This window comes from Pelodiscus sinensis, chromosome 8 (assembly GCF_049634645.1).
Source record: "Pelodiscus sinensis isolate JC-2024 chromosome 8, ASM4963464v1, whole genome shotgun sequence".
In the NCBI taxonomy this organism is placed as follows: domain Eukaryota; kingdom Metazoa; phylum Chordata; order Testudines; family Trionychidae; genus Pelodiscus; species Pelodiscus sinensis.
Window position 1 is genome coordinate 64,600,909 of NC_134718.1, and position 18,727 is coordinate 64,619,635.

The window sequence follows — 18,727 nt, forward strand, 5'->3', positions numbered from 1 at the left end:
AGCTGAAGTTTCGTAGCTTATTTCGAGTTTAGGCCTGCTGTGTGGATGTGCCCTAAGAGAGGTTAATGAAAAATGTGAGTGGAAACTGATTGGTAAAATGATTTTGTTATAACATACTAAAAATTTATACAGTAATAAAAGTTTTATAGAAATTACCTTCTGGGAACTTGCTGTAATACCACTGAATTAATGCTGAAAAATAATATTCCAAAATATTCCAGTCTTTGTCTTCAGAGTTTTTCAGTTAAGACTATATGGCTAGTAGTAGTGAAATAGACTTTAGGTAACAGCAAACTTTTCTTCACGACAGTAAATTTACAGCCATGTCTAAGACATATTCATAGTGGCTGTGTCTACACTGGCCGAGTATTTGTGCAAGAACATTGACATTGTAATGTACAAAATCAGTGCTTCTTGCGCAAATACTCTGATGCTCCAGCTCAGGGATAAGCCCTCTTGCGCAAGCATTCTTGCGCGAGAGGCCAGTGTAGACAGCAACGTTAATTTCTTGCGCAAGAAAGCCCGATGGCTAAATGGCCATCAGAGCTTTCTTGCACAAGAGAGCGTCTACACTGGCACAGATGCTTTCCCAGTGTAGACGCTCTTTTGCGCAAATACTTTTAACGGAAAAACTCTTCCATTAAAAGTATTTGCACAAAATCTTGCCAGTGTAGACACAGCCAGTTAGTTTCCATCTTTGAGGGGAGTTTGAAGCTCCCGTCTTCTAGGGAATTTCAAGGCAAAGATATCCACCACTTCATCCAAGTCCACTTTGGCGGCATAGTGGAAGTGCATCTAAAGGGTATGAAGTGGGGTACAGGATCCGGAGGGACAGGTGGACAAAGGAGTGTGTAGAGAGCAAGCAGGAAAGCAGGATTGTTCAGGGACACAGGGATAATCTGTGGAGGGTGGGGTATGAACCTGTACTGTAGGGAATATGGGTTGGCCTGCTGGGAAGGGGACGAGGGGACCGCAGGTATGGGAGGGTTGGTTTGTGCACATGGAGAAACCAGGTTGAGATGGGCAGGGAAATGAAGCAGAGTTTAGGAGAACTCTGCAATGCAAAGCGCAGGGAGCTCAGCACCATGGGGCTCTCTGCCCCCATCCTGCACCCTGCTCCCTCTGGGGGCAGCTAACTCTGCACTTCCTCCGCCCCACCCGCTGCTGCTCATGGTACAGGAAAGGAAGCCAGACTGGGCAGGGCTGGGGGCTGAGCCAAAGGGGTCGGGGCTGTGCGAGGGAGCCGCTGCCTGGGCGCTGAATGGGTGTCTGCCCTAGGCCAGCAAAGCAAGGATGCCCTTTCCACACCACCCTCCCTGGGAAGCCCTGTGCTCCCCACTTACTCCCTGCCCCCACTGATTCCTGCTGCACAGCCCCCCAGCCCAGCTGGTCCCTGCATGCAGGGGTGCCAGGCACTGAAGCCCACATCTCCTCTGACCTTTTCCCTCAGCCTCTCTTCATTCCCTCATCCCCCAGTGCCCTGGGCCACATGCCGAGCAGAGACCTCCCAGTGTGAGCGAAGAGCTGCTGGCAGGCACCGCTCCGACGGTTTGCATGCACCATTTCCCAGGCGCTGGAACCAGGGGCGCTTCTGTAGCCATAAAAACCCCCAAGCACCTATTTTCCATGAGCAGCATCTAACCCTGTCAACGCCCCTGCCTTCTAGCTCAGCTGGTTCATCAGACTCCCCTCTCACGTTTACTTAGGAGACCATGGGGGGGTGCGTTCACACCCTTCGCACACCCCTCCCCTGTGTACAGGCCTGGTCATGCTCCTCTGTCTCTCCTGCAAACGCCTCGTCTAATCCAGCCAAGCATCACGTTTTCTTATTTATGATTTAATTATTTATTTAAAATATTTTGCACAGCTGCATCGCATTGGTGGCTCATAGTTACACTGTGATCAGCCCACATGCTCGGGTCTCACTCCTCCTGAGCTGTTTTCAATTGAGGAGCCCCCAGCTGGTAGCAGAAATTCTTATTAGACAGTATGTCCATGACCTTGTACTTTATACGATTGAATTCCATCCCATTTCTGTGACTCCAAGGTTCACCCAGATTTCATTAACACATAACTTCCTTCTGTGCAAGCTCATTAATAAAAATATTGAATAGGATTGCTTCCAAGACTGATCCTAGAGCATGTTAAATATTTTGGAATTAGTTTTAAAATAATTTGCTAGCCTATCTGCAGTGGAAGTGTTTGGTAGCTCACATGATATTCATAAGTAGTTCTCAGGCTATGTGGGGGTTAGGAGTGATTTTTTCAAGGAGTGATGTCATTAAATGAAAGGGATTGTTATGATTACAGGGAGATGTGAGATGTATGCATAGAACTTTATGATGTGTGACTTTTTATTCTATACATTAAAACTTTAAATTTGTACCAAACCTTTTATGGCAGGACCCTGTTCTCATGATACATAGAACTTAGTGGTGGAAAATGTGAGGTTGATCATTTAGGCTACCATCTGTTTTATACAATCCCTATGGTACAGGGTGTAAATCAGGACAAGACTTGATGTAATGAAACCTACCCTGTAGTCAAATCTCTGAGATGCATACAGTTATATGGACCGATGCTCACAGAAGCCAAATGATGAGTCAAATGTTCACATACAATGACAATTAAATTGTGTTCACAGAACGCTCACAATAGAAATCACACTTGCGTTGTGTACTGCTGACCTAATATAGACCCACATGAGTAGTCCCACTGAAGTGGGTAGGGCATGAATTCAGGCATGTGCTAACTACCTTCCTGAATCAGGTTCTCAATCTCAATATAGTATATATAGATCAATGTATGAAAGAAACCAGAACCACTTACCTGTCTGCAAATCAAGCAGTGAAGTGAAGAGGCTGGAAAGCTGCATAGAAGACAAAGAATGATGGATTGGTAAGTTTTTTAATCCAAAACACAACAGAAGCCTAGTGTGAATGTCTTTGTCATTTCAGTTTTCCCAGAATTCTACTGAATGAAGCTACTGCATTCTCCAAAGCATGCAGGACCTGTCAGCTCCTATGTTGTCAAGAGCACTTCTGAAAATTCACGCAATTTATTGAAGTACCTAAATAGGTGCTATTATTGATCTTCATAGAGCTTGGAGTAAATAAGAGATTTTTTTAGTTTAGTTATGAGTTTTTTAGCTCCTAATTCTGTAAAACAATCAAATGTACAAAAATGAATATACATATACACACAGTTTGAAATTTTTTGAAATTTTTAGCTAATCCAAAAGTCAGAAAAAATGTATTGGGGTCAAATGAAATGTTACATTTATATTTTGAGCATTTTTTATCTTTAATTTTTTTAAAAATACATAATATTAAAGGGAAATGTCAAAATAAACTGCTGCATTTTTTCAGAATTTTTGTTTTTCTTGGCTTGCAATCAAAACAATTTGGCAAATTCAACACAGATTTGGGAAATGTTTCAACCCCAATCTGTGGTTTTTAGACAAATACAAGGGCTTTGACAAAAACAAAAAAAAAGATAGACCTCTCTTCTCCTCGTATTTCAAAAAATCTTGTCTTGTCAAACTACCTGCTCCTCTGTTAAGTGATTCTGTATTGTTGGTTTAACTAAACATTGCCTCTTAGAATTATAGTTGGTACAGATGTTTGCATGGGACTTGAATCAATAACTTCTGAATTCCAGGTGATGATGATGAATGGGTGAAGTTACAACAAAATTGAATCAGCAGGACCTGAAAATTTAAGCTGGAAGGCTCACAACAATGACTGGATTTTGTATGGGCTTTCTAGAATTTCCTGTGTGGAAATTCCACTTTTCAACCTCTCCTGCAGAGCTTTGTTCCTTGGATCCCAGTGAGCATCTCAACATGCAACAATGACAAACAATGGACGAAGAAAGCTAAACAGACCTTTTCCAGCCTTAGAAGAGTTTGAGTTTTAAGTGGTTTGTCCAAACAGGGTTTACTGAATCCAAACTTATACAAACATCCCTTGTAATGAGACACTAACTAAGCTTTAACCCAGAATTAATTCTTGGGTTAAAACACGTTATATACAAGATTTTGTGGATGGGGTATATGAGTATATAAAATACTGAACGATATAGAGAAGGTAGATCTCCCTATTTTACAGGGTGGGTATGAATACATGCCAAGCAACCTTGTTTATGCATTTAAACCAGTATTCACGGAATGATTTGGAGAGTTTTGGTTTTGCTTTTTTGCATTATTTACTCAGTTCAGTAGTTCATGAGGGACTGAACCTAATACCTTATGGTGCATTTACCCAGCAGGGCTTAACTTGAAATAAACTACACAAATGGAGGTACATCAATTGCATAGCTTATTTCAAAACAACTTATTTCGAAACTGGGAGTGTCTACACAGCACTTATTTTGAAATAGAGCACTCTTCCTACAACTTTTCTTACTCCTCATACAGGAGTCAGAGTAAGAAGTCCTCCAGCTTGACAGTATTTTGGCATTATTTCGAAATAACTGCCTGCTGTGTAGACATGGACTGAGTTATTTCAAAATAACGCTGGTTATGCATACCTTAGGGTACGTCTACACTGCAACACTATTTCAAAATAACTAACGGTATTCTGAAATAATGCTAGCTATCTCAAAATAACTGTGCAGTGTAGACTCACCCGCACATATGCTTGATAGAAATGAACTGGTTAAAAAATGGCAACACAACAGTCTGTGGCTACAAACTTGAATATGTAAGCTACTTTGCTGGGGATGTGTTTGTGTCTCCCTGGGGTTTGATACAGGGAGAACAAAAGCTCCAGATCCACCTGTTCCATTGACTACCATGGGAACTCTAACATTGCAGAGTCCCTCTGACCTCTCAGCAGAGCCTCCATCTAGCTGCAATTAAATGAATCAGTCAAGTATCTAACCAAATCATTTGCAACTAGGATGAAGCACACCCGTGCAATTTCTTCAGGTCAATGACTGGGGTGATGACAGTAAATTAAAGGGCCATAAATGCTCGGTATATATTCACTGAGTACAAATATAGGTTTCCCCAAGTCGCTTGCTGGGTCAATAAGCAGACCAGGCACTGGGTACAGAGACAATTGTACAAGCAAAATTCTTGTGACCACACTCTTTGCAAGGTAAGACAGTGTAACAAATTGGGTGACATATTAGAGAGGAGTCTAACTCAAACTCTTGACATGGATCCTTGTTGTCTAAATACACTCAGCAAACAGAAACAAGCAAGTAACTAAGAATGGTACAAAGCAAAGCTACACTTACAACCCTCTTTCCTTGAAAGAAGAAATCCTCCTCATTCATAACGCGTGTCTATCTGCACATACCCCAAATTCCCTGCCTTTTTGGTTGCCGTTATTCCCTGCATTATCTGTCCAATTGGGACAGCAAATCATTTTGGCAGGGTGCCTGGTCTGCTTATTGACCCTGATTCAGCAAAGAATTGAAGCAGACATTTAACTTTAAACCTTGATCCTAGATTAAGATTTATGCTCTATAGATATTGCTGCTATGACTAAGAGATGCATTTCTAGAGAGCTATATGGATTTCTACAAGAGTTTAACATAAAGGGGGTATAGCCCATGTCTAAAGGTTTGTTTATACTAGAAAGGGTTTTGCCAATATAAATGTATCAGTATAACTATTCTGAAAAATGCTCCTACGGGGCACCTAATTTTCTCTGGCAAAAGTGTTATTTTACCAATAGCAATAAGCTGCATCTCCATTATCCTCTTAGCTTTCGAATATTTCTCTAACCTAAACCTTTTGAGGTTCATTTGCTACATTTGAGAAGTCACCACACCAGACTAGCTTAAAGGAACCACTTACCAGCACAAAGCCACATTTTGCCTGTTTTGCTTTGTGTACAAAACTTAGAATCATAGGGTTGGAAGAGACCTCTGAAGGTCATCGAGTCCAACCCCCTGCTAAAAACAGGACCAATCCCAACTAAATCATCACATCCAGGACTTTGTTAAGCTGGGACTTAAAAAACCTCTAGGGATGGAGATTCTACCACCTCTCTAGGTAACCCATTCCAGTGCTTCACCACCCCCCGGTGAAATAATTTTTCCTAATATCCAACTTACCTCCCCCCCCCCTTTCTGTAACTCCCTACTTTGCTCATGGCACAGAAAGTGCAGCCTTCCTCCCTCCCTAAGATCTATGTCATGCTCTTCCATTAGCACCTTGAGTGCTATGGGAAAGCAGCAAATTAGCCAATTTTCCAGGTTTCACAGCACTGCACAGTGGGTATCAAAGCCAAAGACAGGAGCTCTCTGTGTTTTCTATGCTAGCACCTGACATGTTGCTATATTTCACAAGGCCACCAGAGGGGGTACTTGTTCTTCAATGGAAGCATAATACAAGTCAGAGGCAGGATTCAAACAAAAGAACTTGAAAAATAATAGATTCTGGGGTCTCTTTCACCAAACATGATCATTTCTGCAGCTTGCCCTGGATACTTTGTGTTCTCGAGAGAGGCAAAAATTGCTGAATGTGTGACTCCTATTCACATCAGGGGGTATTAGAGAGGCGAAAGATGAAGCTAGAAGTCAGAGGCACCTTGTTGTAAATTTTAAATCTTTAGTCTCATAAAAAACAAAAGCCCTATAAAGAATTTAAGATTTGTTTTATCCGATTAATTTGCTGAGCCCAGAGTTACCTATATTGGGCCTGCTAGAAGTGCATTGGGAAAATGGCTGAAATGCAAAATGGCTAAACTTAGACTGGTTTTTCTGGTAAGAAGAATAAAATAAGTGATTCTCCAGTGCTTCATTTCTCCAAAGCACTGACACACGTTTGCCCATTAATTGGATATAGAATGCAAAAGGCAGGCACTGCCAATATCTGGCACTTTGTATCGCTTCAGTTAAGAGTTTATCATCAGTGTTCTAACTTCTTGGACAGGATGATATGTAACAGACGGGGCTTTGTAATGCCAGACCTGTGCACTTTGTGCACTGAAATCCAAACCCTGTTGAAGCCCATGGCAATTTTATCTGACATAAAACTGCAGGATACGACCCTGGTTGTAAGCAGAAATTGCCAGTTAGCTTCTGGCTGTTTGCAAGTTTCTTTTCATGAAGCAAATTTACTCATTGATTTGCCAGTGTTCAACCTTAAGAACTCAGACATGAGTGTCCTTCCTTTGGAGCATCATAGGAATGGGAAAATCAGGCACTAAGACTGATTGAAAGTGGCTATATCCTCAGGTAATGGCTGGAAAAGAGCCTAGAATCCTAAGTCAGATGGAAGAAGCATAATAAGGAATTGGTTAAATATATCAGGAACAAATAAAGTACTAGCAATATTGTAGTTCTGATTTTTGTTCCAATCTACCAGGATGGTAACATTATCTGTGCAGAAAAACTCAACAAATATTTCTGTTCTGCGTTACAAAAGAAGGCGGAGGATGTAAACCTATTTCAGAGTAATAATGATATGCTTTATATTCCGTCAGCAACTACGGATGATGGTCAACAGCATCTACTGAAGTTAAACTCAAGAGTTTTAATGGAATTGACCTAGGTGACAATGATGATTTTTAAGGATCTCAAAACATTAGTGAATGTCTGGAAGACTGGACAATGCTAATGTTATGCAAATATTTTAAAAGACTAAATGGGACAACCTGGAAACTCAAGGCATCAGTCTCAGGCAAAATCATGGAACAGTGGATAGGGGATGTAGACAGTAAAGAATTTAAAAAATGGGATCATAATTAAAGCCAATCAACATGATTTTTTGGAAAACAGAGTAACTCCATTGACATAATATACTTAGATATTTATAAGGTATTTGATTTTGTTCTGCATGACATTCTGATAAAAATTAGATCCATATAAAATTAATGCAATCCATATATAGTGAATTAAAAACTAGATAAGGGATAGTTCTCAAACAGCAATTCTAAACAGAACATTGTGATACTGTGGGAGTCTTTCTAATAGGGTCCCACAGGGCTCTGTTCTTGGACCAATGCTGTTCATTATCTTAATGTGGAAGAAAATTAAAAATCCTTTATATTGATAGTAAAATTTGTAGGTCACATCAAAAGTGGAGAGGTAAATAGTGAAGGGGACAGGTCAGTTATACAGGCCAACTTTGGCAATAAGAGGGACTCATTTGAACAACATGTATTTTAACACAGCCAAATGTAAGGTCCTATGTCTACAAACAGGCCCACTGATGTGTGTGTGGTGTGGGAAGGGGACAATTGTCCTGGGGCCTAGTATTTCAAAGAGGCCTGTTGCTCCCGGCCGCCACTGCGGCTGAAGCCCTGGGTCCCTTTGAATGGCTGCTGTAGCACCATGCCGCTTGCTCCACTTGGCTTTGAGGGCTGGAGGGGTACCTTGTGCTACACTCCGGGCAATGCTAAGGGCTGACTGCCCAAGCCTAAATCCTGCCCCATGAGGCACCGGCCTCCCGCACCTTGCTCCTGGGTCTAGGGTGGCTGTTGGCTCTGCTGTCTACAAATACAAGATGTAGGGCATAGTTAGAGAGTGGAGGATCATCGTGGAAAGCAGGAATGCTGAAAAGGAGTCAACAGGCATGGTAGGCAACCAGTTGAACATGAGGTTTCAGTCTGTTGCTGAACCTAAGAAGGTGAGCGTAGGGTGATGTCAAGCAGTGTTAGGGAGTACCCTTACCTCTGCATACAGTACTGTATTAGCGAGATCACTACTGGAATATTGTGTCCAGTTTTGGTATCAAAGCTTCTGAAAAGATGCTGGTGCATTTGAAAGGGTTCAGAAAAAAGCTGCAAGAATGAGTCAAGGTCTTGAAAAATGCCTTCTATTGAGAGCCTTAAGATGCTCGGTTTCTTTAGTTTAACTAAGGGAAGTTTAATGTTATAATTGGATTGTAATGGAAGCAGGGTGTGTTCTCAAATGGACCATGAAGGGAACATATCCACATCATTTTTAGAGTGGGAAATGGTCTACCGAAAAAGACTTTTAATTTCTGGGTTTCCCTTTCCCAATATGGCAACCCCTGCCGTTTCCAAGTTAGGAATACATATGGGGCACGTCTATACATAATGGAAGATCAACACTTCAGAGGTTGATCTTCTGGTGTTTAATTTAGCGGGTCTAATATAGACCCCTAAATCGAATGCTGAGGGCAGCCCCCAATGGCGTCCAATACTCCTTCTTTTGTGAGGAGTAAGGGAAACCAACAGGAGCTTTTGCTCTTGTTGGCCTCCCACAGTGTGAACATTGCCAAGGCTCCGCTTAAGGTAAGCCAACTCCAGCTAGGCATTTTGCGTAGATGGATTTGCGTTCCTTAAGCCAACCTTCCTGGTCTAGTGTTTTGTGTCCTCTTGATTCCACTGCAAGTACTCGAGTCTTAAGGAGAAAAGACAACTAAACATATTCCAATGGGATATTTATGCTGCAATATTTTCTGAATTTTTTTCAGACAACAAGTGCTGAATGTGCCTGGTTTAATGTCTCTATTTTTGTAACTGTTAAATTGAAACCCTTTCCTGTTTTAGCATCAGATACAGGAGCCCCTTGGGGCTCAGAAGAGAGCTGAAAATTTGGCTATTGAAGATGCTGGTGTAACCAACTTTGTTGCTAACCCAAGGGCTCTGGCCCCTGTATTTCAAGACACCAGCATTTGCAAGGGAGTCTCTGCACCACAAGCAGCTTCCCAGAAGTGTGGGGTGTTTGCAAACTGGCTCAGTTGTTGAGCTTGTGCACTTCTGCTCACATGGCTGACAGGACCCGTTTCGGGTGCAAAAAAAGGAGGGTGGCAAGCTTTGTTTCATCAGGGCCTGCAAAAGCAGATTCTCTCACCCTACCAGAAGTGCTGGGTATCATCAAACATTCTGAAGTCTGTACTGAGAATGCAGGTTATGCTGTTAGACTTAAAGCTTATGCAAAGCCATTAAGTCCCTTTAGTTACAAGAGATAGCAACCCTCCCGCTTCAGGGCATAAACTGATTGCCTTCGGGGGTCAGAAAGAAATATTTCCCTCTGTTAGAGCACTGCACAATTAGCTAGGGGCATTAGGAAAGCTTTTTGCTTTCCTGCAGCATCAGGCAAACTTTGGCCACTGATACTGTGGCAGAAAAGTGGTCTTGATGGACCAATGATCAATGCTGCTGACCACTTATATTCTTCTGTACGGACAACTAGCAGATTGATCCAGTGTTGCTTGGGTCAGTAATTCAGGAATTCCATGATGTGTCTTTTGTTTCTTCATCCCTATATACTGTTATCACTCTCTGGCTGTGTCTAGACTGCAGGGTTTTTTCGAAAAAAGTAGCCTTTTTTCGAAAAAACTTCACCTGCGTCTAGCCTACAGCCGCGTTCTTTCGAAATTAAATCGAAGAATGCGGCTTTTCTTTCGACGGCGGTACTCCTCATTTCACGAGGAAGAACGCCTTTTTTCAAAAGTGCTCTTTCGAAAAAAGGCGTTCTTGAATGCAAACAGGGCTTTTTCGAAAGAGAGCATCCAGACTGCCTGGGTGCTCTCTTTCAAAAAAGCGGCTTGCTTTTTCGAAAGTACTGCTTGCAGTCTAGACGCTCTTTTTCAAAAGAGGCTTTTTCGAAAGTATCTTTTGAAAAAGCCTCTTTCGAAAGAGGCTTGCAGTCTAGACGTAGCCTCTATGTTTTAAGAAAAAAGGGCTATAGTCAATTTGGTTTCCAGCAACATTGTATTTTAGTTTTCAAACCTTAAGCAGTGATTTAGCTGGGCCAAAACAGAACTCTGCTCCAAATGTCTCTGTTTTATCTCTTTTCTGTAAGATATATTGAGAAGCAATCCTAGTGCAGGTTCGTTCTATTTTTCTGGCTCATCTTGGTTCAGTCTCTTTCAACATTCACTCAGGTCAGTGTTGAAGACTGTACTTGCTTTGGTGACTCTGTCTCATTTCTGTTTGGTTTTAAGAGAAGCAATTCCATTCCAGGCACATCCCATTTTCCTAGCACAACCAAAACCTTACCTAGCTTTCAGTTATGATCAGAGGAAGCTGCATACTGATTTCGGTGGTCCCAACTCTTAGCATTTAGGAGAAGTTCTTGAATAAACAGACAGTCTCTCAAATATATAGTAGCTAGCTATCCCTTTCTCCATCCCGGTTCCTGCTGTCCCAATGGGATTCTAGCTATCCCAGTCCCAGTCTCTGCCCCCTGTGGTCATTATACAATATAACTATCCCTGCTGTCCATCCTATATCCCCTATTGCCCCCATGTAGTCATTCTATTTCAGCACCCTCCCTTTCTGCTTTATGAGAAGTACTCCCATTCCAGGCACATCCTATTGTCCTGGCACAACCAAACCCTTACCTTGCTTTAAGTTGTGATCAGAGGAAGCTGCATACTGATTTTGGTGGTCCTAGCTCTTATTGTTTAGGAGGAGTTCTTGATCAAACAGACAAGCAAACTCTTTGTTTAGGATGCAATAGCGTATGTTACCCACATGTGAATACCACAGACCTATGGGGAGAGTATGCATAGACCAGTATCATTGATTTATTTCATCAATGCATGCTGTTGATAAGCACAGCAGCCAGCATGACGGGCCGTCACCAGAGACTGACTCTCAGACCTCGAGCATTACATGATGAGCATCTAGCACTTGCGGTGAAGAAATAGCTCTTTTAGCTGGTAGCTATTGGAGATTGAGATCCCCTGTGACCTGGCCACTGCAGTGAGATGTATGACACACGCTGATTTTGCCAAGCATTTTAAAAATCATAATGATCTCTTTTAATAATTCACGCTTCAGGAACAAACATACTGGAGGTTAAGATTGTGGACCATCTGATGGCTCCATTATAACCCTGCATTTTTTGCGTTCATACTTTCTGAAAAGTCCACATCAATAGGTAGAGATAAGGACTTAAAATTCACCCCATCAGCAGGAAAGCTGGGTACAAACACAACTCTCATATTGACTGACTTACAAAGCCCGGACTCAGAAAAATATTTAAACACTTAATGTTTTTCTAAAAAGCGTGTGTTTTAATATTCAAAGCACTTAGTTGAGAGAGGATGCTTTGGAGAAGCAACGCCTGTGTATTTAATTTTACAACTTCAGTGTTTCAATAACACAGCCTTTGATTTTAATTTTGCAAAAGTACCTAATCGTCTATGATATCAGGTGTCAGTCCAAGAATCTCTGCTATTAAATATTTGGTAAGAAGTTAGACAATCATTAACAATAAAAAGCAAAGCTCCGGTTCGCAGAATAGTGGTGCGATAACTAGTGAACTCCTACTTAAATTCTAAGCAAAATAAATATTTTTTTAAATAAAAAATGTAAAGGATTTCTAGTCACTAAAGAAAAACATGCATATAGTATAAACATGTCACATTTAAATATGGCTAAATCTTGTTCTCAGTTTCACTGTTGTTGTAATTCCATGGCCATTAGTGGTCTTACTCAACTTTTCACATTGGTAACTCGTTTATTTTCCAATTGTATTGCATTCAACTGACTAGAGAATTTTGCCTTAGCCCCTGATCCTGTATTCCTGGTGTTTTCCATTCAGTTCTGACTGGCTAGCTAGAACTAATGCAAGAAATGTTGTTTAGCTTCTGCAATATTATAACAAGAACCCTTTAATAATTATACCGCTACATATAAAAACTCCTAACACCCAAGTCTAATAAGAAATAAAATGAAGAGGATAATGATGGAAAGGAAGGAAACATTAATTTAATTTTTCCAGAGTTTGCAAGAGTGTAAAGTCTATTTTTTGACAGACTGCTTTCTGTGCAACTTCTTCTTCTTTGGAGCAAATCATTAAGCCAAAAATGTCCTCTTGTAACATGTTTGTCATGTCATGGTCACGTCACAGCAACTGGGCCTTTTTTTCCCTGGGATTCATGCCAAGTGCTAAGCCAGAAAACCTTGTTATATTAATTATGAATAAAAAACATGTTTTATTAAAAACTAGCCTGCTGAATATTCTGTCGTGCTGCTTTTCAGTGACAGCAGACTAGCTTTTGCATTTTAGCAATGTTAATGAAATTTTGGAGGGCGGAGAAGAGGGAATATATACTCCATTTTCCTCAGCGATATTTACAGGAAAGTCAGATTAAAACCATCAAAGCTAATTAATTGATCTAACATTTAAGACTAGTCAGGGAAATCTGTACAAGATTTGATACAGAGCCCCACCTTTGGAAATGGGTGTGAATTAAAGCAGCATGTTCATTCTAGGCTTGTTTAGATGTGATTGTGCTCTCAGAAAATCTATGAAACTGACAACGAAATACCGTAGTACTGATGCCCCCAGTAAATTGTCAAACAAATCACCAGATCCAGTGTGTGGTGTCTACTGTTGTCTGTGGAGAGATTGCTCTAATGATGCACTATTTTATAAAAACTCTGGTGTATTGTGAAAATCACTGACCAGGTATTCACCAGGGAGTTCAAAAAAGATCCATAAGTCATTAAAAAAAACCAACCCTCTCTCTCTCTTTTTTCCAAAGTACTGAATTTAAGCACATGAAGGTCTATAATTTCAGAATGAATTTCAGTAAACATGAAATCACATGAACTGGAATCTTCATTAAAAGAATAAGTAAAAAGCCCCATCACTTTTGTAAGAAAATTTGCATAGCTGAAATATTTGGCAGAAAGAAGAGAGGAATGTTTTTTCAAAGTGACTTTTTACTTCTCTTCGGTTATTAGCTAATCTTTTATTCTTCTTTAGTGATGGGATAAATGAATCTGAAAAAGTGTGTCTCTCCATCACCAGTAGTGCTGGGGTTTGGAGTTCTCCAGTGTTGTGGACTGTTTTGCTGTTAACCTTCCTCCTCTACAATCACGGAAGTGACTATTTGGGGGGATTTGTTGGTGCAAAGGCATATTTGGTTATCGGGTCTTTACTTGCAGGGAAAAGCACCGTACTGTGTGAGTAGCCCTGCGGAAATCAACGCAACCATTTGTTTAGGAAGGTCCTACTAAACCTGAATAAGGCTATCAGCATTTGACCCAAAAGCACAAATATCATATTAATCTGCAGTGCATGCTGGCTGAAATTCACCTTTGTGCTAAGAGTCCCTACAAATCTCAGACTTCACCTAAGTTTAGCTATTGAGTGCAATTTCAGTCAAACAAACCATTTGTACAAGATTGAAATTCTTTCTTTTTGAATAAATGTGCAAAATTAACCAACTAGAGCACACAACTGATCCTTCCAGATAAGTATCTAAATCTTTGTGCAACAGTGGTCTTTGCAAAAACACATAGGGTATGTCTACACAGCTACATTATTTAAAAATAACTAGCATTATTTTGAAATAACTTAGTCTCTAAGTCGAAATTTATAATGTCAAAATACTGTCAAGCTGGAGGACTTCTTACTCCGACTCCTGTAACCCTCATTGTATGAGGAGCAACAGAAGTCGGAGGAAGAGTGCTTTATTTCAAAATAAGTTCTGTGTAGATGCTCCCAATTTCAAAATAAGCTATTTTGAAATAAACTATGCAATTGATGTAGCTCAACTTGCATAGCTTATTTTGAGTTAAGCCCTGCTGTGATGATACACCCATACAGACCTGACTGCAATATGGTACTACACTGCAGAATGGTAGAACACTGAAGAGAATTCCTTCAGGAGCCCTGATGATCATTTTACTCCATGAAATATGAATGAGAGCTCTTATTGTTATCACAGCAGCTGAAAGTCTGGTTCAGATTCTGTCTCATTAAGGGCCCAATCAGTTCTAACTGAAGTTAATGTGAATCTTTCCACTGACTTTAATAGAAGCAGGCAAAAGCTCCAATATCTTATATAGTAGAGAAAAAAAAGCTTGTTAAAATGTTTGCATCAATATATCCTATGGCAGGTTGTTCCACAGATTAACAAGATATAACATGTACTACCTTTTACTGGCTATAAAAATATGGTTTCCTTGACTCATATTTCCCTATCTTGCATTGTGGGACTGTGAAAAAGAGGCACCTTCCTGGCTTAGTCAGTATTTCTCTTCACACAAACTGGCCAAATAGCCTACCTTAAAAAGTACTATTTTGGAAGCCATCTCCACCTAGCAAAGACTGGAATGTACAGTATTAGTATTTGTATGGAAACATTAGTAAAGCTGTAAGTTTGGCCACTGTACCAACTTGACACTTAATAACATTCTAACATTCACCGGAATGAGTCTAAACAAACTTTAACATTAAGTTTAACACCCATGCACATGCAACACCATCTCTTTAATGACTAACATATATATTGGGTCATGAGCTTTTATGGGTAAAACCCACTTCATCAGATGAATTGGAAAGGAAATACAGAATCCAGGGTATTTTTAACAGCAAAAGCAGTTATCTGTCAGTTGTAGGACCAGTGTTAATGAAGCTAATTGAGTCAGGCTGGCTGTCCCCCATTCATAGCACTTGATGTGGAAATGTGAATATATTAAAGGTGGGGGAAATTGCCTTCATATTGTGTTAACCAGTTAATATCTTTATTCAAGCCCAAGTTGATAGTGTTGAACTTGTAAATGAACTCTAGTTCACCTGTCTCCCTTTCTAAAAGTAACTAATATAGCTACCTTTCTGAAACATCTATTTAGTGTTTAATGTCTCCTCCTCCATAATTTTTTAAGAAAACCTACTTGAACCATGAAGGTTTCTGGCTCTAAAAACTATGCTCCACATTCTGGATGAGTTTTACTCTGAGTCGCTCTGGTCTTCTGAGCAGGGTACAATGTCTGACACCATTCATGTGTTGCACAGCTCCATGTATATCTTGTCACTCAACAGAGAATAAATCTAAAAGGAGGAGCCCAAACTAGTTCATTTGGGTCCAGTTGATCTGGATAATGGGAAACTGGGGATGGTTTAAAAAGCTGACTTTAAAAATGTGTTGAACATGAGATGAATAAATATATACATGCTCTCCTAGTGGTAGTGAAATCATTTCTATGTGTTAGGGTATGTCTACACAGCAAAGTTATTTTGAAATAACTTTCCTAGTGTCTACACAAGCCAACTGCTATTTCGAAATTAATTCAAAATAGCGGAGGGCTTATTCTGAAATTAGTAAACCTTATTCCATGAGGAATAGCACCAATTTCGAAATTGCTATTTCAAAATAAGCACTATATAGATGCTTATTTTGAAATAGGGGGCCTCCAGCCCTTCCCAGGGTGACTTGCTGGTTGCCCTGACCATAAGGTAACTTCTGACCTGATGCCCTGCCGGATCCAGTTCCGGCTGGCCTTACATGCGATTCAGCATCCTATCAGTGTGGACGCACTATTTCAAAATAGCAAAAAGCTATTTTGAAATGCATTTTGTGTGTAGCTGCGTTGTTTCAAAATAAGATATTTCAAAATAACTATTTCGAAATTAGATATTTCAAAATAATGCTGTAGTGTAGACATACTCTTAGGGTATGTCTATACTAGCCCCCTAGTTTGAACTAGGGAGGCTAATTTAGGCATTTGAAGTTGCAAAACAAGCCCGGGATTTAAATATCCCGCGCTTGATTTGCATCTTCCCGGCTGGTTGCCATTTTAGAAATTTACAAGTCCGGACTAACTGCCTGCGTCTACACATGGCAGGGACCCGGTAGTTCGAAATAAAGCCCTAATTCGAACTACCCATTAAACCTCATTCCAGGAGGAATAACAGTGTGTGTAGACGTGGGCAATTAGTCTGGACTTGTAAATTTCTAAAATAGCGACTGGCTGGGAAGATACAATCAAGCGCGGGATCATAGAATCATAGAATAATAGGACTGGAAGGGACCTCAAGAGGTCATCGAGTCCAGCCCCCCGCCCTCAAGGCAGGACCACGCTCCGTCTACACCATCCCTGACAGATGTCTATCTAACCTGTTCTTAAATATCTCCAGAGAGGGAGATTCCACCACCTCCCTTGGCAATTTATTCCAATATTTGACCACCCTGACAGTTAGGAATTTTTTCCTAATGTCCAATCTAAACCTCCCCTGCTGCATTTTAAGCCCATTACTCCTTGTCCTGTCCTCAGAAACCAAGAGGAACAAATTTTCTCCTTCCTCCTTGTGACACCCTATTAGATATTTGAAAACCGCTATCATGTCCCCCCTTAATCTTCTTTTTTCCAAACTAAACAAGCCCAGTTCATGAAGCCTGGCTTCATAGGTCATGTTCTCTAAACCTTTAATCATTCTTGTCGCTCTTCTCTGTACCCTTTCCAATTTCTCCACATCTTTCTTGAAATGTGGCGCCCAGAACTGGACACAGTACTCCAGCTGAGGCCTAACTAGTACAGAGTAGAGCGGCAGAATGACTTCATGAGTTTTGCTTACAACACACCTGTTGATACAACCTAAAATCATATTTAAATCCCGGGCTTGATTTTGCAACTTCGAATGCCTACATTAGCCTCCCTAGTTCGAACTAGGGGGCTAGTGTAGACATACCCTTAGGGACTGAAGCACATTCTTCAAGAAGTGGGCAAACAGAAGAGGATGCACTGTGTTCATATCATTTATTATTTTCATAGTGGTAGCACCTAGCAGCCTCATTTCATGGACTTCCTGGCATTAGAGGATGTTCAAACAGAGAACAAAGGCAGTTCCTGCCTCAAAAAATGGACAATTTAAATATAAGAAAACAGTCAACAGATGGATCCAGACACGTGGGGAGACACAAGGAAACAATATTTTTTCAGTATGATGAGTAGTAATCTCAACATACCAGCTGCCTGACCACTGTCAGAAAAGTACCATGCTTTTACAGATCTAAGGTCAGACTCTTAATGAAGCTCCACTAATTTATATTAATGGAGGATCCTGTTTTTTCATTAGATTCTATGTCCCTCATCTGCTTCTTTATATTATCTCTCTCTCTGCTTGTTTTACTCTGCAACATCTTTCTACCTATTTTCTCATTGGATTTTTCTTCTCTGTTTTATCTGGGGTTCCTCTCCGCCAAGGGGGCTTTCTGAAGTGGAATGCCTGTTCAATGAGGCTTGGGGTTCCACTTTTTCGGCTCATGACATTCCAGCGGGTTTGAATCTAAGCTAAATCGGTGCTTCCAATCTGTGAAACAGTGCTGAATTTGCAACAGGGCTGAGCCCCAACATCTCTAGGCTTGGTAATTCATAGCCCCAGCACCTGTGAGTTTGCTGCAAAAGTTATGAATGTAAAAGAATTCCCGGCATCTAATTTTTCAAGCCCTGGCACCTCTTTCATTACAAAGTAAGCACTGCTCTGATATATGGCTTAGTTTTGTATTTGCTAGGTAAAGGCTCTGCTGCAAAGACTGCACAAGCAGTAACTACCTTAGAAGGATACTTACACAAAAAGATGCATTCCCCAGCAAGAGGATCAGAGGAAGACCCCAAAGGGACACAGCGCCATTAACCATCCTCACACGTTAATTTTTTTCTACAAATAATCTTGTATTTGTTGACTATGTTTTATTCTGCAAAGTCAAACTGCAGTGGTTAAAGAGCAAGTTCACATAATGCAAATTATTAACTATATCTCAAATATTGTGTAATATTTAATGATTGGTCAACAGACTCACTATACTGGTCAAATAGGTGCTGCAGGTGAATCCCTTGCTGTTGATTGTCTTGATCATTGGGGAACATATTGAAACAGTCAATCAGAAAAGTTTAACAAGCTAGTGCGTAATAAATAGAAGTAGTAAGTATTTATTATTATCAACACTCTTGTTAACTCTAGACACGCAAAATTATGCATTGGACTCAATCCCACAGCAAAAAATCCCAGGAGATTTGGCTAAAAATCATGAGATTTAAAAAAAAAATACATT

General features: G+C 40.5%; 1 protein-coding gene across 1 annotated transcript in view; it reads right to left on the minus strand.

The window, feature by feature from the left end:
• Positions 1-18,394, minus strand: part of HABP2 (hyaluronan binding protein 2) — a 63,528-nt gene extending 45,134 nt beyond the window's left edge. Inside the window, exons 1-2 of the mRNA XM_075935450.1 lie at positions 18,245-18,394; positions 2,830-2,869 (exon numbers count right to left, since the gene is read on the minus strand). Coding sequence (XP_075791565.1) covers positions 2,830-2,869; positions 18,245-18,313 — 109 coding nt within the window. The 5' untranslated portion in view covers positions 18,314-18,394. The remainder of the gene's footprint in view (positions 1-2,829; positions 2,870-18,244) is intronic.
• Positions 18,395-18,727: the final 333 nt, after the last annotated feature.